Source organism: Hypomesus nipponensis, chromosome 8 (assembly GCF_054491055.1).
Source record: "Hypomesus nipponensis isolate SF chromosome 8, ASM5449105v1, whole genome shotgun sequence".
Lineage (NCBI taxonomy): Eukaryota > Metazoa > Chordata > Actinopteri > Osmeriformes > Osmeridae > Hypomesus > Hypomesus nipponensis.
The window spans coordinates 7470863-7495179 of NC_140368.1; the positions used below are offsets into that span (position 1 = coordinate 7470863).

The window sequence follows — 24317 nt, forward strand, 5'->3', positions numbered from 1 at the left end:
ATCTAGTTCACTCACATGCAGTGAGGCTGCTGATGCCTGGATGTGGGTTACTGAAGGGCATGACAACTACAGCTCCCGACACAGGGACACACACACACACACGCACACAAACTTCAATTAAGAAAATATATTCTGTGCATCGGATACTCCCTGACTTACATCCCATAATTCATTTCCTGGAAGACATCAAGCGCTTTCCTTTTATACACCAGCGTTGCGGACAGGCGCGTGTGGTTGAAAATAGAGGGGGAACAACATGATCACAACTATCATTTCCGTGTGACTCACGTTCCATCCTTGTCCTTACGCCATCAAAGTGTCCTGTACATTCATACATGGAAGGATGACTGTACTTGTGGACATAGATAGGCCTCAGTAATGGATCTGCCTGGTAAAGGTTATTATAGACAAGAGTGTGGAGCGGCCCTCTGGCATTCAGGGCAGTATTTTAGACTCAGGACCTTAAAAGGCCAACATGCTGTAAATTAAATGGAGGGGGGGGGGGGGGGGTTATAGTGAAAGAGTCAAGGAGAGAGGGGAAGGAGAGAGAAGGAGGGACATGGAGAAAGAGAGAGAGAGATGGAGGAGGGTGTAGTGAGAGTAAGGGAGAGAGGACGGAGGTGAAGAGAGTTGGGGAGAGAGAGGATGTACATGGCATGTTGTTACTCGAACGTCCTACCTGGCCACACCCGGGACACTCGTTGCCGTTCTCACAGGTCCTGTGTCGTGATTGGATGCCACCTCCACAGGGCACGGTGCAGCGTTCCCATGACGACCAGGCTGACCAATAAACATGAGGGGGACAGGGCAGGTGCTCGTTACAGTACCTGGGAAAGACACAGGCCGCAGAGCGTGAGTGTGTATCCGTGTGTGAGGAGACAGAGAGAAGGAGAGGTTGTGTGAGTATTTGAGTGTGTGAAAGAAGGAGACGGACTGAGATTAGATAGAGGGAGAATGTGTGTGAGCGTGTGTGTCTGTGTGTGTCTATTGAAGGGGAAATATTAAATTAGCGGAGCACTGGCAGCACCATCTCCGTCTAGTTTCTCACTGGTCTGCAGTAAATGAGTGGTTTCTTGGACTTGAGATACAGACAGGGCTCAATGTATACCCCAAGGCTTCCCAGGACTGATCATATTTGGATCTTTGGCATTGGCCTGAAATAGCATCAAAGAAGTTGGGATCATGCCAGGAGACGGGCTGAACCTCCTTCACAGAGATGACAGTTTGGGTGGGAGCGGCCCGTTTATGCAGCCATTTACACAGCAGATACATCTCTTTTATGCATCTGTCAGCAGGCATGACACATCATGAAAGAAGACTTATTGATGGAATCACAACACAAGGGACAACGTGGGCATGGGCGGGCATGGAAATCCCATCTATGACAACTTCATCTCAGATCTTAATGAGTCTCTGTGTGTGTGTGTGTGGGCACTCTACGTATCTTAACGACACAGTCTATGAAGCAGCCATGCGGTCACATTTATCATCTTTAATTAGATCATTTACAAGACAGGATTACTGCATGGCACCATTGGTTAATTACTCAGAGCTTATTATCCAAAGCAATATTCTATAGACAGTCTTATTGGAGACTATCATTTATTTAGAGCTTTTACACATGATAAAAGTACCTCGGCCCCAACTGCTATGGGGTTTTTCTGTTGTTTTTGAGGCATAAAAACTGCTTTTTGTGGAAAGAAAAAGCAGAGCAGTCCTTTGTTGAGTTCTATATATAAAGATAGTCTACTCCATGTTCTCTGAAACTTGGCAGGGATAAGGGACCATTTATAAAATATTTTTGTGTTATTGTTCGAAGCATATCAGTAACTTGAGAAATAACTGTGGTGCATTTTTGAGTCCTTATGCATTACATCGCCTGTGCTTTGTCAGCCGATGAGGGAAGGGGGGGGGCGATGGAGGGAGAGGGGAGGGGAGGGAGGAGGGTTTGATGGAGGGGGAGAAAGGGGTCGATGAAGGGAGGAAAGGAGAGAGGTGGTAATGGGATATGATGGACATTCCTTAGAGAGAGAGAGAGAGAGAGAGAGAGAGAGAGAGAGAGAGAGAGAGAGAGAGAGAGAGAGAGAGAGAGAGAGAGGGGGGGGGGGACTGTGAGAAAGCCACATACACATTGACTGACATTTTGCATCCCCCCCCCACTGTGCCAGAGTGGGGAGCCAACCTGTACAGATCCATAGTAAAGAGATTTACAGCCAGGCTAAACTTGTTGTCAATCCATGCATGCAAATTGCTTTGGTCCAGATGAGATTAGCCTTTGTTTAATGCACCGTCGCTCTACAGTACTACCCCCACCCCACAATCTCACAAGCCTGGCCTGAATATCAAAAGCAAAATGCTGCTAATTACTTCCTAAAGGCTGACTAAGCAAGGGTCCAGTGTTAATGTGCTCTGGAGAACGCTGTACATGGAGAACATAAATGTAAGCCGTGCATTTGCCAGACGGATTTTCAGCTTCGAAGCATCGCCTGGTTGAGATCAACATTTAACTTCTTTTCCTCCAGCGAACAATGAAGGCCAGACTTCTAAAGTACTTCCAGCCAAGCACTCCAAAAAGTTAGGTGTGAAAAGTACTGGACTTGCTGGCCTTGGAATGAATATGTGTGTGTGTGTGTGTGAGGCCTCTCCATAGCTGTAACCACAGCCATCTGGCATCAGCACTGCACGCAGGGAGGGAGGATGCCAGAACAAAGTGTGAAGCGTGCTGCAGGACAGGAGCAGGGGCCCAGTCCATCTCCAGCCATTAAAGGGACACTCCCAACATTAAAGGAAAGATTCCTTCTCCTAAACCTTACTAAGAATGCCAGGCCTTTTTATTGAGGATCAAAGCCTGTACAGTAGATGCATGCTCAGAAATGTCGAGGATGTGCAAACGGAACAGATTACACAAGCACACTTGTACCCTAATATAGACTCTGTGTTTACTATGGTGCAGTTGGCGTCCAACCTCCCTTACAAAACCCTGCCAACCAACCAAGGCCATCCCCTGGCAGCCTCCACACAGCCCTGTGCTCAGCCACGGGGCCTGTCAGAGGTGTGTGGGGAGCTGAAAACATGAAGGGTGAGATAGTGTGGAAGAGGAGCTGGAGAGAAAGACAGATTCCTGTGCAGGCCTGCTCAGACCTGCTAGGGTCATCCGGACTCCTGTAACGAGTGAACGGTTTGAAAAAAGAGGGGGAGGGGGGGTGGGAATACGAGAGGGGCTGACACAGAGAGAGAAACAAACAGTGAGAGAAAGAAAGAGACCGTGAGAGAGAGAGAGATTGATAGAGAGAGGCAGAGCGAGTGAGAGAAAGTCAGAGAGACAGCAAAGTTAGTTTTAAACCCTAAAATTGAACATGCCGGCTCCGTTGCCACGGAAACCCACGGAAAAGCCAGTTAGCCGTCTCTCTTTCTGTCCATCTTCAATGCTTGCCATCTTAACATATATCTATACCTCCCTACCTTTCATTCCATCACACCCCCTCCCTCCCTCCCTCCCTCCCTCCCTCCCTCCCTCCCTCCCTCCCTCCCTCCCTCCCTCCCTCCCTCCCTCCCTCCCTCCCTCCCTCCCTCCCTCCCTCCCTCCCTCCCTCCCTCCCTCCCTCCCTCCCTCCCTCCCTCCCTCCCTCCCTCCCTCCCTCCCTCCATCACCGACCACAGGGGGTGAATTGAAGTGATGACAGCATGACATCTGTGTAACCAAGACACAGCCAAGACGCAGATAAAGAATGTCCAGCTCCGTTAAGATCTCTCGCCACAGAAGTACGTTTTAAAAGCTGCAGTCGATTCATAGACATGAAGGACTCGGGCATCGTCACAGAACAACTTTGCAGAAAAGTGAACTTGGTAAGATGAAAACCCTTCTAACAGATGCTGACCTTCCTCTACCTGAGCTTTTCATGTGGTATTCCTTTTCTCCTTTCACTTTCTTTTCACATTACCAAATTGAGGGCTTTTGATGTTGCTTGGGAACCATACAAACATCTTTTAGAGGTGATTATTTCTGCTAAAGCTGCAAAGCTTCAAAACGCTGGCTGGTCTATGTGTTAAAGCCAGATAATTACTGAGCCCGGGCTCCCCACTTGTTCTTAATGGGGAGTTGTGTAGTTGTGCTGGAGCAATTTAGAATACAAAGAAATATTTCCCAACTCCCAAGGTTTTAAATGGTGAGAGACCAGGTCTGCAGTGACACTGTGAGAAGGTGTGTTTGCATGAATACATGTCTGTCTGAGTCCAGTTTGTCCTTGTGGATGTGGTTCGATATTTTTGAAGTTTTTTTTTGTTCCCCCTCAGAGTTTTAGGCTCATGCTAATGTTGTGTAGAAAGTGTGTGTTGATGTGTACATCCCTGTATGGGCCTACCTCTCCTCCCGGTTCTGCCCCACACACACACGCCCCCCGTGGCGAGGGGTTGGGTTGCTGCAGGAACGCTGGCGGACCTGGAACCCAATCCCACAGCTGGTGCTGCAGGGAGACCAGGAGGTCCAGGGGGTCCATGCCCCGTTCCTATGGAAACACACATCACAGGGTTACCGTGGTTACAGCCTAGAAGGTGCTGGATGGATGGATGGATGGAAAGATGGATACCTGGAGCAGTTGGCGACCTCAACGCTGATGCCATGACACTGCTGACCTCCACACTGCGGGGCAGGGCTGTCGCAGGCTCGCGTTCGGCACAAACATGACCCAGCACTGCCCCCGTCGTTATGGCTACAAGTCCCCCAGCCTGACCAGACTCCAAAGCCTCCATCCACAGTCACGTTACGCACCTGGTGACAACACAGGAAGGGGTAGACGAGCTCGGAACTGGACGCAAACAGGAAGTGATTTAACAAAAAATGTATGGTGATGTCATCAATATTAAAAAAAGATAACTTTAACAAAAATGCAGGATATAAAGAGACAGAACGTGGTTGAAAGAAAAAAAACTGTGCCCTCTATGTGCATTATAAGAATACAAAAGATGATAAAAGCCTAAGCCATAAGCATAAATAAACAAGAAGTGAATATCTACTAAAATCTCTAACAAAACAGAAAATGGGTTCTGTTTCATGGAAGCAATACATTACCTCTGATGTCCAGACAGACTAATATGAAAAAGCAATAGCGTGAAATTCCAAACTGGAGGTGATTCGACTCACCGAACAGTTATATTTCAGGGTAATTTCAAAATGCAATAAGCATTTTATCAACAAAAGAGGAAAACTCTGTTACTGATTCGACGGGGGTAGAAATAAACTCGCCCTCTAAACTGGCCATCTCTCATAGATAATTAAACCTTGTCACATATTCAAATTGAAGAACTTTGCCAAGGGACCAATGTTCTTATGAATGCAGTGACAAGGTGACAGAAGAAAAGAAACACAGGCTTAAAAAAATATTTTACTTTGCTTTCATATTTTCTTTCATTCAAAATGAGATGGAGAATAATATGAGTTAATTACATGATGGTATAGAGAGACAGACAAACAGGGGGACAATGTTTCTGACAGAGAATGTTTTTGTCAGATGAAAAGTGGCATCTCAACAATCAGTCTTCATTTCACAAGCTGCTTTTTATCTAACAGCAGACTCCTCTTGTTCAAGCACATGGATTTCCTAAATGGAAGACGGTGAGACTGAAAAGCTACACACGGACCAATTTTAATCAGTAGAATCCTCAGCAAAAGTATATTTAGGAGCTGATTAAGTTACATATTACCTTAGTGGAAGTCTTAACAAAAACATACCGTGAATAAGGCGGTTCAGTTTCACCTTGAATACACCTTAAAAAAAACGAAACTTTCCTTCTTTGCTTATTTTCATTTGCAAGTTCCAGATGGCATCTTGTGTCCACCCACACATTAGGCGGAGTATAACATGCCTAACACTTTCAACCTGGACTTTAACTTTTCTGAAAACAACAGACTTTACCTTCTCTCTGACCTCAGAAAAGGAGCCATAGCTATGCGATGGACCCGCAACAACCTAACAACCAGCGATGACTTTGACCTTTCGAGTGTTCCACTCCAAGCTGAGTGGGTCTGCACAGTCAGACATCAGACTGTTTAGCAGTCAGGGCAAAGCACCGTCGTGAAGAATTGATTCAGTGTTGCTTTTCTGGCAACATTGTCCTCTTAGCCTTAAGGTTGTTATTGTAAAATAGATTTATTCTCATTTACAATGATTATAACCAGACTGGATGAAGCTCAGATCAAATACAATTTGGCTATTTTGCACCATGCAGTAGCAAACAACCAGGAGAAAGAGTACATAACAACTAGGAACTCTTAACAAGCCTTGTGTTTACAGTGATGTCATCCAACAGCACTCTGATCCCAGACTACCACTTAGGTGGATAGTGACATAGATATATGTCTATGGATAGTGAGCTTCATAAGGTGCATAAGTCATTGTTAACGCTGCATTGTGACATATTTGTGTGCGTGTGACAGTCTCTCTGTGTGTGTCTGTGTGTGTTTTTTGGGTACAGTGACAGATGCCGTGGGGTGTCTCGTACTGCCAAATAACCTGTTGAACATGAAACCGCATAAAAGGATATGGCAACTTTTCAACACTTTTAACACTGCTTCTGGCCACTGACCTAGAAAGGCTCTCTGTCAGAAACTAAACAGTTACTGTTTGATTTAGCCTTGAAACTGAGCCCCTTGCTACACTCCACAAACTAAGACGAGGGAATTAACTGAAAGGACAGATAGTGCTGGTGATCAAACAGAGAGGGAAGATTGATTGACAGACTGTCACACCTGTATTTTTGTGTGGATCAGGGAGAGGGTTCAATGGTGACCGTAGGGGGTTCAATGGTGACCGTAGGGGGTTCAATGGTGACAGTAGGGGGTTCAATGGTGACCGTAGGGGGTTCAATGGTGACCGTAGGGGGTTCAATGGTGACCGTAGGGGGTTCAATGGTGACCGTAGGGGGTTCAATGGTGACCGTAGGGGGTTCAATGGTGACAGTACTCACGGGACACTTTGTTATGCTCTGCTCCCACTGGCTCATGCTCAGGCTCTCCTCCAGGGTGGTGCACTTCTTCAGCACCATGTCCCAGCCACAGTAGGGGTCCCTGGCCCCCACGCATGCCCTGGCCGGGGGGGGGGGGGAGGGAAAATAAGGCGGGAAGGAGCAGGGAGAGAGATGATGCATTTCTAAGTATACTGTACAATGATGCATGCAGCTGCCTTTGGTGTAGTGTTGCCATGTTTACAGTATCAGTGGTCTAACCCACCGACAACCCCCCCCCCCCCCACACACCCCTCCCTCCTCTGGGGGACTGACCTGAAATGAGCAGGGAGCACAAACATCAGCCCTTCCTCTGCCAACCACCTGGATGTTTGCATTTTTGTGTTTTCAATAAAAGCTTACTGTCTTCTCACAACAAATGTTGACCGCGGGACTAGATCAATACCTGCGTTTCTCCCTTGGATCGGTTTGTGTTTGGAGTTTTTGTACACCCAGAAAAAAGCCCCTGATGTTGCTCCTCTTTAGTGCAAATGAGAACAGCTTGAAACCGAGACAAATCTCAGAGCCACACAGACAACCTTGCATGCCCCCAGTGCATCATTATGCACGCCCAGCCCAGAATTATCCAACACACACGTGTCCCACACACCCACACGCACTTCCAACACACACAAACACACAAAAAAACAGACACACGCACACACACAATGACGTGATGTCTGGAAGAGAGACAATAGTCTTGGGGTTATGAGCCGTCTGTACTGACTTCAGGAAAGAATTAGAGAGAAAGAAGCACCAGGCTGTAATATATCCTAGAGACACACAGCACAACAGACTCTGCCTATCACTCTCAACACAGCCACACAGGACCCAAACACTGGGGGCAAAGGTGAGTAACCTCTAGCCCAAGTGAAGCTCATCTAAATAAAACTATACTATGAATGAATGATGAATGAGACAACAGGTGAGCAGACCAGTCGTCAGGCCCAGATAGATTTGGGGCAGTAATAATCCTCAGGCTTGGTGTCATCTCTCCAGGTGCTGGGAGTCTGGGAGGTGTCCCAGGTGTCGAGGCGGGACAGACACAGCTGTGAATGATCCCTGTTCTCTGCTCTGAGATTAACGAGATCATTTCATCGTTCTCTTTACATGCACGCACACACCCCCATACAGGAAGACACACACAAGACACACACACGCACAAGAGGTTGAGAGTCATTGTCTGCTGATAAGGAAACTCAATACATCGTGAAGAACGCACTCGCACACACACTAAGGGGAGAACCTTTGGCAAAAGTCTGTCATTGTGTGTGTGCGTGTGTGTACGTGTGTGCACAAGCATGTGTGCGTGTGTGTACTTGTGTGTATGTGCGTGCTCAGTACTCACTCTCTGGTCTTGTGGAAGTTACATCTCATCAGAGGGATCTTGATGACCTGATCCCTGACGCCCACGTACAGCTCACTGCGGCTGTGGAGGATCAACAGGCTCCTGATAGGCTGCCTCTTCCTGGGGGGGAACAACTCAATCTCCTCCAATAGGCAGCTGCCCATGGTCTGGTTCATTGGAGACAGGACCTTCCGGATGGTTCCATAGTCTATAGGAGGGAAGTGGGGAACAAGGACTGGTAAGAGAGGAGAGAGGGATTGAGGGGGTCTGGGGTGCCGGTAAAGGAAGGATGAGGAAGAGGGGAAAAGAGGATGGAGAGGAAGAGAGGAGGTTGACAGCAGTGGATGGGATGACGAATAAGCCGAGAGGATGATGAAGAAGAATGTTAATCAAAGAAGGCAGTTACAGCTCACAAACCCAGACACACACAACACATCTACGTGAAACGTCCCGCCAACAGCAACGCAGACACGTAAAACTACTGCTCCAAACAGGAACTTGAGATAGACAGGCGGCCTGACGCCTCAAGCAGACCATCATCAGACCGTGTGACAGGCTGCTTTCTCCACGGTCATTCTACCATGGGACAGAGCTCTGAGCCACAGATAGGGTCGCCCTGAGGGACATGACATCAACGGAGAGTATCGGTGACACCCTGCCAGACGCCTCACAGTTCATCTCATGCTACAGTAGCATGGGCCCTGATGCGAGGAGGTAACAAGAGATGTTTTGGGATGAAACTCGACAAACGTCATCAATTATACATGTCCACCCCCTCGGCGAGGAAAAAATTAGTCTCCCGGAAACAGCACTATAAGACAGGAAGGTGCAATAACATTGACAGTTATTACTGTTTCAGGGTGGTTCACTCAGAACAGTGTTGACCAGAGGGAGCTTGGTTTTGCCTCCGATGGATTTGGGGTCTAATTGCATGATAGCATATTGATAAAGCTTGGAATGAGACCCTGTGGACACAGAGGCAATGCAGATAGGTAGAGCAGTACTGATGACAACATTCTGGCTTCCTGGAAGTTGAACTGTTGTGCTCAAGTTCCTGAAGTTGTTGTGGGAACCAGTACTTTTCTGAGGACAAAAAAATGCCTGCTCTGCTTGGGGTTACTGAGAAGGGGAAGGAGTCTGGTGAACACGTGTGGGTTTGGGAGAGATGTCTGAAACACAGGCGCTATAGAGCCTTGCCATCTCTGACCTTTAAGTAAAGCTAACAGGTACCACGAAATGACCGCAATCAGTGGAGTGCACTTAAAAGCTAATAGGCTGTGATTAGCCATGTGCGCTAGCCGACGCTAATGGCCTTGGCATTGTTTCAGGTGTTTTCATTAGTGTCTGGTTAGCATCCAGAGCTCTTGGTTGTGGACGGCTCGGCCTCTAAGCCGCATTACTCACACTCACTTGCAAACAATGAGAGAGGAATTATTTTAGGCACGCAAAGGCTCAAACTGGTGATCTGGAAAAGGTGGGCGTAACCAGAAACATTACCAGGAAACCGAAACTGACAGAGCGTGGAGCTGTTATGGTACATACTGTACCCTGTGTGTTTTTCATTACCTGTCTGCCTTGCTTTGACAGCCCGCTGGCTGCAATTTCATGGTGTTTACCATGCATCACTCAGGGACTGCCTGTGAGGTGTGTGTCTGTCCAAGTGTGGCATGTTTGTGTGTGTGTGTGTGTGTGAGAGAGAGAGGGGGGGATTGTGTGTCTGTGTTTGTGTGTGTGTATGTGTGTGCGAGAGAGGGACTGATAGTGTGTCTGTGTGTGTGTGGAAGAGGGATTGGGAGTATGTGTGTGCATGTGTGTGCGTGAGAGGGACTAATAGTGTGCGTGTGAGCGAGGGATAGTGTGCGTGTGAGCGAGGGATAGTGTGCGTGTGTATGTTGGCATATGGAGGGCACATGGAGTGGGTCGCTGAAATCGCATTCATCAGCAGAATGCTTTGATGTCTTCTCATGGCTACAGACTCAATGGCTTCAGTCGCCTTCCTGTCCCACTTTACTGTGGGAGTCCAAGGGGGGTAAAGCAGACAGACACACACACAAACAGACACACCGTACACGCACAAATACACAGAAAGCCACCTATACCCTCTCCCCAAAGCACACACATGCAGATGCACTCTCTCTCACCCCCCCCCCCCCCCCCCCCCAGACCGTGACAGGGCGTACCAGTTGCCAGGTAGATGATGTGGAAGAGCATGTCTTTGCCCTGCACCACGTCCACAGCCAGGTGGGAGAAGCGGACGTTGTCCTCCATGAAGTACGGCACGGGGACCAGCGGCTGGACCACCTCGTGCATCAGCAGGAACTTCTGGGCGTCCTGCAGGTTCCTCTCAGTCAGGTTTACGTAGGAGCCGTAGTCTATGGTGCCACACTGCGGGGAGGGGGAGACAGAGAGAGAGAGAGAGAGAGAGAGAGAGAGAGAGAGAGAGAGAGAGAGAGAGAGAGAGAGAGAGAGAGAGAGAGAGAGAGAGAGAGAGAGAGAGAGAGAGAGAGAGAGAGAGAGAGAGAGAGAGAGAGAGTTGAGATAAAGAAAAGTAGAGAGGGACAGAGGGATAGAGGGAGGAAGAGAGAGAGATACAAAGAGAGAAACAAAGACACAGAAATGGAAATAGAGAACACCAAATAGAAAGGGGGCGAGAGAAAAAAAAAGAGAGCGAGAGTGGATCAGACATTGTTAAATATTAAAACTCCACAGAGCTAATGTTGACCATTAGTGTCCATTACCACGCAGGCAGGACATCAATACTGCTAGGGGGGAGAAAAAACATCACTTTTCACCAAGGTGATCGACAAAGCGATAAAGAACCCATCTCCCTCTTCCTCTATCCTCCTCCTCTCTCTCTTATCTCTTGTCATGGCTGCCGGCTGCAGTGTTGGGAGGGAGGAGGTTGGGGTTGGCTGCATGCTGGGGGCTGTGCCGTCTCGGGATGGATTTCCTTCAGCACACACACGCTTTATACGAATCAATCCCTGGCCTTCTGCAAGTGACAGCATCGCTGTATGGAACGCTTCCCTGATACGCGGGCTGGATCAGAACCTTCTCTGCCGAGGGAGATGGGAAAATCAAGCCCCCTGAAGGACAGGGAGACGGGGCTTCTCCCTCTCTGTGTGTGTTTGTGAAAGATTGAGAAAAACGTATGTTCCAGTGTGCATGAATGTGCACGCGCATGCGTGTGCATGCGTGTATGCCGTGGATGCAAGGGTGTGTGAATGTGACAGTATATGTTACATGGAGTTGCATTGGCCATTTCAATGATTGACGTGTGATTTCCTCTGAGGAGTGAAGGTTAAGGACAGAGCAATCATTTGGCAAGGGGCCCAGAGACACTCTGCTGTCTCTCTCAGCAACATGGCCTACTATACTGTAGCAGGCAAACATTCAGCCAACATTGAATACTGAACACTCGCAACGTGTCAAATTTCTTCTCGGCACATCCTACTGAAACCATGAACCGGAAGATAGTGATGACATGTTGGTGTCATCATCTTTGTGTGTGCACTGTGACGTCAGGGGTGGTCACATGACTCATGCATGAGAACAGCAGGGAACCTTCTTGAGGACACCCCCCTCCTGCACAGGTGGTATTAGCTGCTAATACGCGGCTGTGATTCATTTCCTGAACAAACCCAGCTAGATCGATCCATAGGGTTTAAGAAATGGGGGGTGGGGGGTTTCCAGACAGATAGAGAATTCAGCACTCGATCAATGGACCAGAGAGTGTGAGTGATGATTCCATGGGCACAAAGTGGAAGGGCAGAGACACATGTTTGTGAGAGAGAGAGAAAGAGCCAGAGGGCTAAAATAGAGTGAGAGACAGCACGTGCGTATGTGTGTGTGAGAGAGCAAAAAATAGATGAGAGACACAGCACGCGTGTGTGTGTGTGTGAATGTGTGCGCGCGCCCCTTTAGGTGGGAAGAACTGGCCGTACGAGCGAGCCATTTTGCATCAATGCAGCGGCACCATAAATCCCTGGCTCATAAATCTAATCCTCCAACATTGACAAATGCTTGATGAAGATGTCACTGCGACCTAGATAAAGTGTTCTCCGCTCCAGCGGTGAGGAGTGGCCGCTCCGTGTGACTCCCCAGGAGAGGGGCTGGGGAGACGGGCTGGCGGGCCATGTTGATCCCCTCTCAGAAACCTGCCGACTACGGTCCAATCTTACCACTGAGAGGGAATTGGGCTTTTAGTCATCTTATTTCATGTCTTGAAATTTCACTCTCTCTCTCTCTCTCTCTCTCTCTCTCTCTCTCTCTCTCTCTCGAAAATGCTGATTTTGGTTGATTGTTTGGTTGTTGGTTGAGTTGTTGTGAGTCAGTGTGTGTGTGTGTGATATGGAATGTAGAAAGCTGACTCCACTCCACCTGAGGCTCATACTGTAATAAGAGCAGAGACCCCGTCATGAGGAACGTGTGTGTGTAAAAGTGTGTGTGTGTGTGTGTAAAGATGCGTGTGTGTAAAGGTGTGTGTGTATTTCCTCTGTTCTGCAACTCGACCTCGCAGGGTATGAAATCCCAGTCACGCTGTATTGTGGATTAACCTGCCAAGCCTGCTATCTTCTAAGCTGCCCACCGATGACTGCCGGTGCTCTCAGTCATGAAGCGTTTCTGTGGGGCCTTCTTCCGAGCCCCCGCCCCCCATTCCACCTCACTAACCACCCCCCCACCCCCCCACCCCCCTGTGTTGGCTGGCCAAGGGGTGTTAGGGAGGAGAGCAAAAGATTAAGTGACACTAAGAAGACCTTAGTGCTTTATTAGGAGCAGGAACGGTCTCAAGGAATGTGCTGGCGTTTCCCTCGAAGGGCCTGATTGTACCACTGTTTAATGCCCCGTCGCCGGTCCTAATAACGAGAGGTCATTAGGAATACGTCTGAGAGGTGGAGGAGGAACAGGGAGGTTTAATGAGAGTAGACAGTGTGCTGGGAATCTGGGAACATTTGCAGACACACAAACACACAGTTTTGTGTGGTAGGGTTGATTAGCCAGTGTTGAGGTGATAAAACCTAACCTTGCATGTTTACTTTAGTCTAGCCCGGAGGAAAACAGCAGCTATAAATCCTCCAGGTCATTACAGCCTGAGGTTACTGGCCTGGAGAGTCACTTCAGGTAACATCTGCCTTAGAAAACAATGCCTATGTAAAACCTATTGTCCGGCTGCAAATGTATTGGATTACTTTCAATTGACATGGTCACACTGTCAGGGTTGGGGTAGGGCTATTACCTGGAAGTCAGGGTTGGGGTAGGGCTATTACCTGGAAGTCAGGGTTGGGGTAGGGCAATCACCTGGAAGTCAGGGTTGGGGTAGGGCTATTACCTGTAAGTCAGGGTTGGGGTAGGGCTATTACCTGGAAGTCAGGGTTGGGGTTGGGGTAGGGCAGCCAGGCGGAGCGGGAGTTCTCCTGGTACTTGAAGGGGCCGCTAAACACCTGGGTGACAGCACTGAGGTTGAAGGCACACACAGCTGAGGCAGCAATGCTGTTCCTGGAAGGTGAAAGAAAGAGAGAGAGACAAAATGAACCAAACGGAGTGGAGGAGCGTACTGTACATTGTAGTAGAAACACCAGACAAGAACAAATATATCTATATCATATTTTGATACACACAGACATTACACTATGAATGATAGTGGTCAAAGTGTAATACATCTACAACTGGGTTGCCATCACAAAGCTCATCCTTCTTGACTAGATCATCTGTATTTGGCTTGATTAAACATGTTTCTCCTCTATGCAGAGAACAAAATAACAGATGAGAGGACTGATATGAAAGGCTGAAAGGGTGAAACTGAACTGGTGGGAATGTTCATGTAATGCTTCTCCTTGTTACAACCGGACAGCCTGAGGGCACTATATATTAACAACCATGTACCACTGACGATAAATTGTTATTTTTTATGTGTGGGCATTTCTTGTGCATGTGGGTTTAAAATGTTCTTTGGTCAAGAATAATACCTTTTAGACTACAGCATGTGAGAGATAACTTTGTGTGTTTGTGTGCACAGTATATATATACACAGTATATACAGTATGTGTGTGTGCATGCAAGTCCATATACTGTTTGTGTATATATGTGCTTGTATGCATGCATTTGTGTATTTCTACTTGCATTGCATGTGTGTGTGTGTGTGTGTGTCCAGTACAGAGTGTGTTTGTGTGTCCAGTACAGAGTGTGTGTGTGTGTGTCCAGTACAGAGTGTGTTTGTGTGTCCAGTACAGAGTGTGTGTGTGTGTCCAGTACAGAGCGTGTGTGTGTGTGTCCAGTCCAGAGCATGCACCTGCCACTCACACGTTGGTGGTGAAGATCCCGTAGAGCAGCTCCAGCTCAGGCAGGTAGAAGGTCCCCTGCAGTTCGTTGTAGTTGAAGGGGATCTCCCCAGGCCTGGAGCAGTTGAGCCGGGCCTTCATGAAGGTGGTCCAAGTGTCCTCCAGCAGGAAGCGCCCCCCGATGTCGTTCTTGCAGACGCGGCCGGCGCGGGAGAACACCGTCCTGCCGCAGTCGTGCTCCACGGCGTTCTCTCGGAAGAAGAAGTAGGTGAAGTTGCCGATGTCATAGGACGACACAAAGTTGGGCTCTGCGAGGGCGATGGAGATAGGGAGGAGGGGACGGGGAGGGAGGGATATGTAGGGAGAGATATGTGGAGAAAGTGATTGAAAGAGAGGGAAGGTTAGAGGGGAGACAGAGAGACAGAGGGAGACAGAGAGAGGGAGGAAAAAAAGACAGAGGAGGAGAGAGGATGGAGGGGGGATAAGACAATGAGCGACAATGACTGATTGACTTGGAGCCCATGGGGGCGAGTGTTAGGGGCACCAGCAGGTGACCAGTATTAATAACTGGTGCCATTTATATTAATGGCTTTGTGCTCTATTAGGAAAAGCCATTATTCATTCTCAAAACGAAAAGGTTGGCGTGAGGAAAGTGCCAAACGGGCCTACGGCAATAAAACTCCCCTCATCTTAAGCTAGGAACAGCACAGGGTTGTCACCGTGAAAGTGTTCATTTTTATGTATGACATGATAGGACTTAACCTGTGCACGTCTATTTTCTCTGACAGTGATTTAATTCACTTTTAAATTAAACTTCTTTTTTTTTCCCATTCTCTCACCCCTCTGCTCCTTTGTACAACTTCACAGGAGGAGAGGAGGAAAAAAATCGATTTGCCATAAAATTAGTTATTAAACCTTTTCTCAGAGGTGGGGCAGTATGAGTATGTGATGGCTTTTCATTTATGTTTTCAATTTTTTGCTTTAATGTGAATCAGATAAAACCTGTCAGTGACAAGATAGTGAGTGACCTGCTCCTGGAGTTTGAACGATTAAAGCTTGACATTCAATAAGCACGCATCTTCCAGGTACTTTTCAAACTGGGACTGAGGTCTGAAAGTGAGGAAACTATTTGATGTTTTTAACCTGACTTTACTGTACACAGGAGAATAGAAACATCACAAAGACAGCTTGGACAGTTTCTTCTTTTCTTTTCTTGACCCTTTTTCACAAACCTTCGCCAACTTGTAACCACTGTCACATAGACAGACCGTATACACAGCTTGGCAGGCTGTGAAGACAAACCAAAACTCTTTCCCCAAAACTCCCATGACCCCCTGTACTCCCTGTCCCTCCCCCACACTGAGGCCACGCCCACCGTTGAGCCATTTGGAGTTGTACTGGGCGGTGCGTAGGGGCGGCAGCCCGCCCAGACTGCGGTAGATGGCCGGGTCGCGCCCCGAGAAGTCCATGGCAGTGGCGGCGTACAGCTCGCCGCTGGAGGTGATGAGCGCCGTGGAGTTGTGGAGCGGGTTGTAGGGACAACGAGCCATGCCACTGATCTGGTCGTGAATCTCCGTCAGGTTCGTGAGCTGGAGGAAGGGAGGGGTGGAGGGAAGAAAGAAGGTGGAGTTAGGATAAGGAGAGATGGGACGGAAAGAGGAAGGGAGAGTTGAACAATAAATATGCAGATCTCACACACGCACACGCACACCACATACGCACAACTCAAGCACTTCCAATAGAACCGCTGTAGTGGACTCCAGTCCATCTGTTCCCCTGGCTAAACCATTATCAACCCACATCATAGTGCTGGGCTTCTCTGTTTTCATTGGAGGCTTGACGCTAAGCCTGGGTCCCTCAGAAGAGGGTCCAAATGCAGCTCGCTGCTTTTATAAATACTTTACAGCCGGACTACTTGGCACACGAACCATACACTTGTTTCTGATGACAAAAAAAACAACAACACACAACATAAACTAAGTCAGTTGGGAATATGTTCCAGAACTGTAATTCGCATATTCGGGCCAAAATGTAATTATAACTCATGAAGTATGAGCAGAAAATTTGGGAATACAGTATTTTGAGAAAATACAAAAGTAAAAACGTTCTTTCTCTCAATTAAAATCTTGAAGTAGACCCAGCACCATATTTAAGGTGTATCGATTTGAACTCATCATTAACCTTTACACCATAACACTGTCAAGACTATCAGTCGTCATGGCCTCCTAGTCAGGGCCTTCTCAATACACTCTGAAGCAGTCAGGTCTCAAGTGTTCAGTTTCCAGGTTAGTGAATGTGAGAATGCCTCTCTACTTACTTCCGAGTTTGATTAACCCCATTATAAATTAATCGTTTCCATTTGGATCCCTATTCGAGGTTTCCTAAGCAACCTTCTTCTCCTAAGGCCACGCATCCGTCGGGTGTATTGAACGAGAACACTGAGAAACTGGCTACCGAGGCCCAGAGTTCTTCACAACGGGTCGAAGTGGATCAATGGTTCCGTTTGGCGGAGCTACCTCTGCTCAGAACCCAACAGAGCAGCCTTGTCTCTGTCTGGCCCAGGATGAAAGGACGGTATTGACAGAACTCATTCTGCGGTTCCGAGGCATCTGTGTTTAGGATCATTCGGGTTCCATTATGAGAAGCTGGAGAGGAGAGAGACCAGACAGGCCAGGATGAGCGTGTAGCATACTAAGTTCAGGGCGTGAAAGCCTCTCTCTGTGGGCAGCCCAGCAGCTGGGTCTGGACCTGAGAGCCCTGATAGCCACCTGACAGGAAGACGTGTCTCCGAGGCCACCCTGGCCGCTGCTGAGGCCAGCTGACCGCTGTGCACCTGGGCGGATTGGCCAACCTCGTTCAACGTTCTTTTGGATCTTTCACGTTTCGGTTTCGTGCATTTCCTTTTTTTTTTCAGACGAAACCCACGTGATCAAGGACAGACGGACCAGAAAGGCTGAACATTGTCATCATCATCTTCTTCATTCCGTCTATTGTCATTACCAGCATCATTCTCTTCATCATCATTAATGGAATTGACATGGAACCTTATACCGTCATAGGACAAAACTTTAATTAGAAACCCCTAGTCTATTAGAAGCACCTGCCTGTTGGGATAGTGGCTAGGTAATTAAAGGGCCATTCCTCTTGTTATTAGCTCATACATCTCTGCTGACAGGGAGCGACACACCCCAGTGTGGGCTGTTGTTACAGGGAGGGAAAATTTCAGATGAACCCCCAACCCCTACCCCGCCACAGCGTAAATGTGACAAGACTGATGAAGCACTCCCCATAATAATGTCTTGACATTTAAACTATATGTATTTCCGCGGAGATAAACAGTTCTTATGAGGTAGTGACCTTTGAATTCCGTGCCTTTTTGAGAAAAACAAATATCGCTACAAAGGTGAGCTCACCGGCAATACAAGCTGGCTCTGCAGAACCCCCCCCCCCCACACACACACACACCCAGCAACACAAACACACACCAGGAATAACCCTCCCTCACTGCTCAGCTTATGTCTGCAGAACGGGGGCCACGGGGAAGGGTGGGGGTGGAGGGGCAGACTTGCTGAGCTACTGAGCTCAGTGTTTTTTTTTGTCTTCTTTTTTTTTTCTGGTGTTCTGACTCAGTCCTTTGGTGAGTCCATCAGCGTGTCAGCAAGCGTGAGTGTGTGCTCAAGTGAATGAGTGTGAGAGTTGTGGGTTCTCACCGTGCGGTTGGTGCAGATCGGTGTGAAGGCATTGGTGCCGCAGGTGAACAGCCTGTTTCCGTTCACCAGGAGCACGCGGATGTAGTTCTGGCACTCCTCCTGTTTACACAGAACAAGAAAGAGCAAGAGTGACAGGCAGAATTTTAAAAAAAGACAGAGAACGGGAGAGAAAGAGAGAAAAAGAAAGAGGTAGGGTGAGCGTGTGTGAGAGACAGACAAAGAGATAGAGATGGAGAGATAATAGTTAGAAACTGGCATTTATCTCCATTCAGCTATCTAACAGCACCTGTCCCCAGTAGGGAAGCTTGACAAGGAGATGGAAATCAGAGCTACTGATAGTACCAATACTGGTGGTAATGTTAGAGCTGTCACATTTTGGAGGAACACATGCAGGGACAGAAATAGTGAGGGGAGCATCAACACTGCTGTGGCCTTGGTTGTTAGTTGTTACCAAGGCTAGTCACATCCAGGACCCTCGACAAATCGATTAGTAAAATAACATAGAAAAATAAACAAATAAACGTGCCAAATTGATTGAACGATCCCAACAGTGGAACAACAAGATTTCTTTGTGTTTCCAAACACTATTATCGGCAGACGGTAGATGTTCTTCATCAGAAGTAGAAGCTGTTTAGTTGTCGTGTCTGAGTGCCGTGTTGGTTTTTGGACTGGCTGGGGTCGTAAAGCTCTCATAAGTTCTCTTCAGACTGTGATCCAGCACTTGTACTGGTGAGGGGCCCTCATTGAGATTTAGGGCCCATTAAATCAGCCTTTGTCTGGGCCACTTGAGGTGCTTCAGTCCTCTTTCTCTCTCTCTCTCTTTTCAACCTTCTCTCTCTCCTTCCTTCTTCTCCCTCTTTCTGTTGTCTCACGGCCAGGCTGATTTAGGGGTGTTGCTGGGCCCGTCAGGGGGCCAGTTTTATTTCCCCCTATCAAGATGGAGGTTAACTCGTAAAACGATTCATTTCCCTGTGCTAAGCACAGTTTGTGAGTGTGTGTGTGGCTGTTCCATGTGAGCGTTTGTCCTCGTGTATGGCGGTGTGAGTGTAAGTCAGCTCGTCATGTTTTTTTAGTTAGTAAATAAAGGCAGATTAATGTGTCCTTTCAACATAATGTTGACACAGTTTATGTAAACTTTCTGACAAATATTTCGGACAAATATTCCGGAATTGCATAGTAATGTGTGGTTGATGTTATGCATGGCTAGCACATTTTAACCGAAGAGAAGAACCAATCCAATATAGTCATGTCAATTTAGTCCTTTGTTTCTTTTCCATTGGGAAATAAATTAAAGGCAGTAGGAAAGGCAGACGGCTGCATTAAAGAACACAATCGCTTGTAAATTCGCTCAGGGCCGAGGACAGTGTTTCTGTGAAATAAGTTAAGGAACAGCGTTATTGCTCTGTGCTGAGCTACGTAATAAAACACCCAGTTTGTCTTCTGGGAAAGATAGACAGAGAGTGAGAGCGAGGGAAAGAGAGAGAGTGTTGTGAGAAATAGAAAGAGTGAGAGAGAGGGAGAGAGAGAATAATGAAGGCTTTAAATGTTATTCTTAGCGTGCATCACACTAGCTGATCCTCTGTAGAGAACTGCCTACAAAAACACCACCCCGCTTGCCTGGTCCAACTCCCCAGGACTAAGGTAGCTTCAGCCTGTAATTCACAATGACAATCATCCATCGGCCAGCCCGCCTATTATGGAGCTCTAACCACCTTTTTCATGGGGACCATAACAGAGAGGTCCACACACACACACTTTCAAACCACAAGCCCAAATGTCCACCGTGGCCCTTGCAGTTCAGAGAAGGGTCAGGTTCCTTTATAAGCCAGCTGGTTGAGAAAGGGCTGAAGGAAATCAGCACAGGTGGAGGTAGGACTACTGCCTTACCAAGGGATCCTTCCTTAGAAGACCTCAATCCTACCTGTTCCATGAATCACATATTGACAACATCTAGGGATTTGAGTTTGGCGAGTTGGGGAGTTGCACACAGTTTTGTACACAGTGTGTTGGGCTTGGTGAGTCTTACGTTGGTATGTGTTTTCTTAGGCCTCTTTACTTACCTCAGACTTGCCCCGGCTGAAGCAGGCTCCCTTGGTGAATTCATCACAGTGCCACTCTGCCTCCTGACAGAGAGAGACAGAAAGATAAAGGGAGAACGAGAGAGAGAGAGAGAGAGAGAGAGAGAGAGAGAGAGAGAGAGAGAGAGAGAGAGAGAGAGAGAGAGAGAGAGAGAGAGAGAGAGAGAGAGCAAGACAGAGGGGAAGATGTAGGGAGAGATTGCGGAGAAGGAGAGAACAGCGTTAAACACACAATGAACCCAGCGTCACAAACAGAAGGAAACCATGTTCGAAACCCTCAATCTCACAGATTGCACCAAGCAATAAGACACTGAAAGAGCACCGGCAGCTAGCAGTGTTGTGTGTCCTACACATACTGTAACCTTTAACGCTTTGCTTGAAGGAGGGGGGGTGCAAACATCAACCGACTGGACCGACTGAAACGTGACGAGAGAGAGAGTGAGATTCTCATCGGCAAGAAAGCGCTGTTTTGTCACATCAGTTGTCAGTGGTAGTATTGACTACTATGTTTCCCATTCATTTGCTTGAGGTTGGATCGATTGACACAGAAGCTAAGTGAACTGGACCAGAGTGAAGACACTGTCTGCATGATTACACAGACGCGTTGGTCTACAAGTCATGCTAAATTTGGATACAGATGCCAATTAAGGAGCACCTCAACCAGGGTTCTAGACATGAGGCAAGCACAGAGCTGAATGCCAAAGTGATTCATATGAGCAAAAATTAGGGATCTTTAGACATGAAAGGCGAGCACAGAGCTGAATGCCAAAGTGATTTACATGGAGGGAAAGGGAGGGATGCTTTTAGATTTTTGCTGCCTGAGAAGAATTAGGAGACACTGCAACGCTGGGGCTGTCCTCCGAAAAGAGCAGAACTGGCAGGACCGAGTACACTTCAATTGTTGTTGTTTATTTCAACTCCACCTCCACAGGAGCTCATTGATGGAAGTTTGCTGTTCATGACCAGGTTGGTGGCTCAAAGCCAGAGTCTCTCTCTCCCACTCCCAGAACACAGTCCACTGTAACAGTGTATGTGCTACTGCACAGTAACCTCTAAACGTCTACAGCATGGAACGGTCTACTACCATGTGCTTCTTCCCATGGTACATGTTTTTGTCCCAACTATGAAACTTTGATTATTTAAATGTGAGTAATTTCAAGAGACTTCTATTTGTCAACAATTACTTATTTAACTAATAGCTTAAAAATGGCTGAGCAGTGAATACAGGGTTATGAATCTCTCTGAAAAACCTAACATTCAATTTCAAGTTCTAACTCTAAGTTCTAACTGGTGTTTCTCAGCAGACAAAGTGAGTTAAATCCCCTTCAGTGCTCAGGAGAAAGTTCCTTTCATTTCCTTTGAGGGAAGGCACAGAGAGACTGTTTAGTCTGCTTTATGAGGCTTCCTTAAATTAGTCTCAATGGCCCTGAGGAGGGGCAGAAAATCGTGCTATCAAACTCACGTAAGCACACACACCAACACACACAGACTGTACACATTGGCACAAGCACACACACACACACACATATATGCACACAATGAAACAACCGTCACACAAGCACACACACACATACATAAGTGCATGAGAGGAAGAGATGAGGGGTATCGCCTATGGCTGCAATCTACTGTACTGGCACAGAGAGGTGGGATGGCAGGGGTTGGCAACCACCATCAGCTTTATGTCTTTCTCCAATTGCGACCCCTCCACCCCCCCCCCCCCTCGCCACACACCCTGCCCCTCTTTTTCTGTCTGTCAGGGTGCCAGTTCACATGCCAGGGCAAAGCTGGCTATTTTAGGGAGCCGTCACTGCGAGCGCAGCCTGAAGACACAGTAAGCTCCCCCACCTCCTCAACATGCCTGCCTGCCCTGCTGGAGAAGTGTGTGCGCGCTCGCTCAACATGCACACAGGGTGACACACCAGGTTAGAGCACCTGGAAAAATATCACCCCCTCCCAGTGGGAAAGCCACAACTGTAAATTATGTGAAATGAACAGTGCTATAAATGTCATCAATTCAAAGAAGTGCGTTTGCAAGAGTGCGAGATAAATCATGCCATCATTCAGCAGCATGAGCTTATTGCTATAATGTGCAACATTGTTCGAAAGAGAAATGATTGTTCCAGATGCAGAAGATATTGAATGGATATTCATAATCTCGTTGGCTGTTAAGTGCTAGCATCATTTACCAGTTAAAGCCATAGTCTCTAACAGCTAGCAGGATGTCAAATGGAGCATAATACTAAGCTAACTGTCATTTCAACGCCTTCCAAAGCCATCAGTGTCATTAAAACACATTAAAAGACAATTTTAATATTAACTGTCAGTCTCAATGTACTTCTAGGATGAATGGGTGCTAAATTTAAATGTAATGTCCATGATGTGCTGACATTCTCAAAAATGTCCTTGGGGAAGGGGATGGTTCCTCGGGAATCAGGTTATAAAGACATTCATAGAAAACCTTTGACAAGTTCTGCTCATGTACAGCATAGAGAGTTTTGAATAAAATCTTGAAGTGTAAGTGTTCCATGTGTCCACGCTCTCTCCACTGGGTCTGACTATTCCTGGAATCCCAGAGATGGTCCATTGTATAAGCGAGTGTGTATCTGCCTTTACCCACTGAGGGGCTATTGTCAAGCCAACGCCAGGGGGGTGGGGGGTGGGGGTGGTCAGGAGAGAGACGGAGGGGAAGGAGAGAGTGTGGGCAGGAAGAGAGAGGAGGGGAGAGACAGAATAACAAGGAGGGCAAAATGACAGAGGCAGACGGAGGCAGACAGAGGCAGACGGAGGCAGACGGAGGCAGAGACAGAGAGGGTTCACAGAGAGTGAGGGAGAAGAGTGGGCAGAGGGTTGAGACTGGAGCATTCAAAAACATTGTTGTCCACAGAAATGACAGGGAATATGTTGTATAAAGAGGGTTAGAAAACACTGGCTAGTGAGAAACTTGCTTAAAAGACGATGCAGGGGCATTTTTCCCTCTCTGATTTTGCAGAAACAGAGGGACAGATTAGGCTACAGATCAATGTCACCTGCCCTGAATAACTGGCCTTTTGATGAGCTCTTCGACATTTCAAATTCACACTGATGTCTGCTGACGCGAGGTGTTGAAAGGTTTCGACACAAAATTAGGTCTTTGTGTCACTTTCAAAATCTGTGTCTGTTTCCAGTCATTTCTGATAAGGGAAAACAGCACACTTGTCAATCAAAATCCCCACAAACAAGAACCTCACACCAGGATAAGGCACAGACACATGAAATACATGACAGAAACAAAGCTCTATCCATGCTACCAACCCCTGTGGGAAGGCGTGCCATTGGATTAAACTCCCAAGGCCTTTGATGATCTACACCTTGCAATCAAGTGGGACCTCAGTGTGTCCCCATTCCAAACAAACTCTGTATTCTATGCATTTAAATAGCCCTGTTATTCCCATTCACTAACTGAATTAACCACTGCTTCCGGTATTAGCGGCAGTGTTTCGTTAGCCACTGATTAGCGGAGGGTAATTGTCTCTCTGACAGAGCTTAATTGTCAGAGACAAGCTAATGGAACAGAGTCGAATAGAATGGGTCCGGGAGCCTCTAGCACCAAGCCTGATTACTTCCTGTCTGGTCTATCTGCCACACACAAAACCACAGCCCTGTGGAGACGGATGACATGGGGGTGCGAGATCCATCGAAACACCATAGCACAACTGTTCGCATTGACAGGTGTTGAGTCCAAAACCCTGTGACAGTAACTTGCTGTTAGCAGGAGGGGTAAACTGTTATATCAGCCTCTGCAGTCCCATTCAAAAACAAACACTGAGGCGTATAGCCACCACTTTCAACAATAAGCTCCAGATACTATGATCAAAAGCCCCCGTCGAACCATCAAGCCTCTCTTTGTAGTCCGATTCCCACTTCC

The 24317-nt window shown here is 47.5% G+C and overlaps 1 protein-coding gene across 2 annotated transcripts in view; it reads right to left on the bottom strand.

The window, feature by feature from the left end:
- sema5a (sema domain, seven thrombospondin repeats (type 1 and type 1-like), transmembrane domain (TM) and short cytoplasmic domain, (semaphorin) 5A) overlaps positions 1-24317 on the bottom strand; it is a 76955-nt gene that overhangs the window by 20853 nt on the left and 31785 nt on the right. For both annotated transcript variants that reach the window (XM_084703744.1, XM_084703743.1), the window contains 11 exons: positions 20396-20458; positions 18336-18434; positions 16001-16214; positions 14648-14933; positions 13708-13843; positions 10528-10732; positions 8348-8555; positions 6964-7081; positions 4587-4768; positions 4362-4505; positions 680-827 (listed from right to left, as the gene is read on the bottom strand). In XM_084703744.1, the coding sequence (XP_084559870.1) occupies positions 680-827; positions 4362-4505; positions 4587-4768; positions 6964-7081; positions 8348-8555; positions 10528-10732; positions 13708-13843; positions 14648-14933; positions 16001-16214; positions 18336-18434; positions 20396-20458 (1803 nt within the window). The remainder of the gene's footprint in view (positions 1-679; positions 828-4361; positions 4506-4586; positions 4769-6963; positions 7082-8347; positions 8556-10527; positions 10733-13707; positions 13844-14647; positions 14934-16000; positions 16215-18335; positions 18435-20395; positions 20459-24317) is intronic.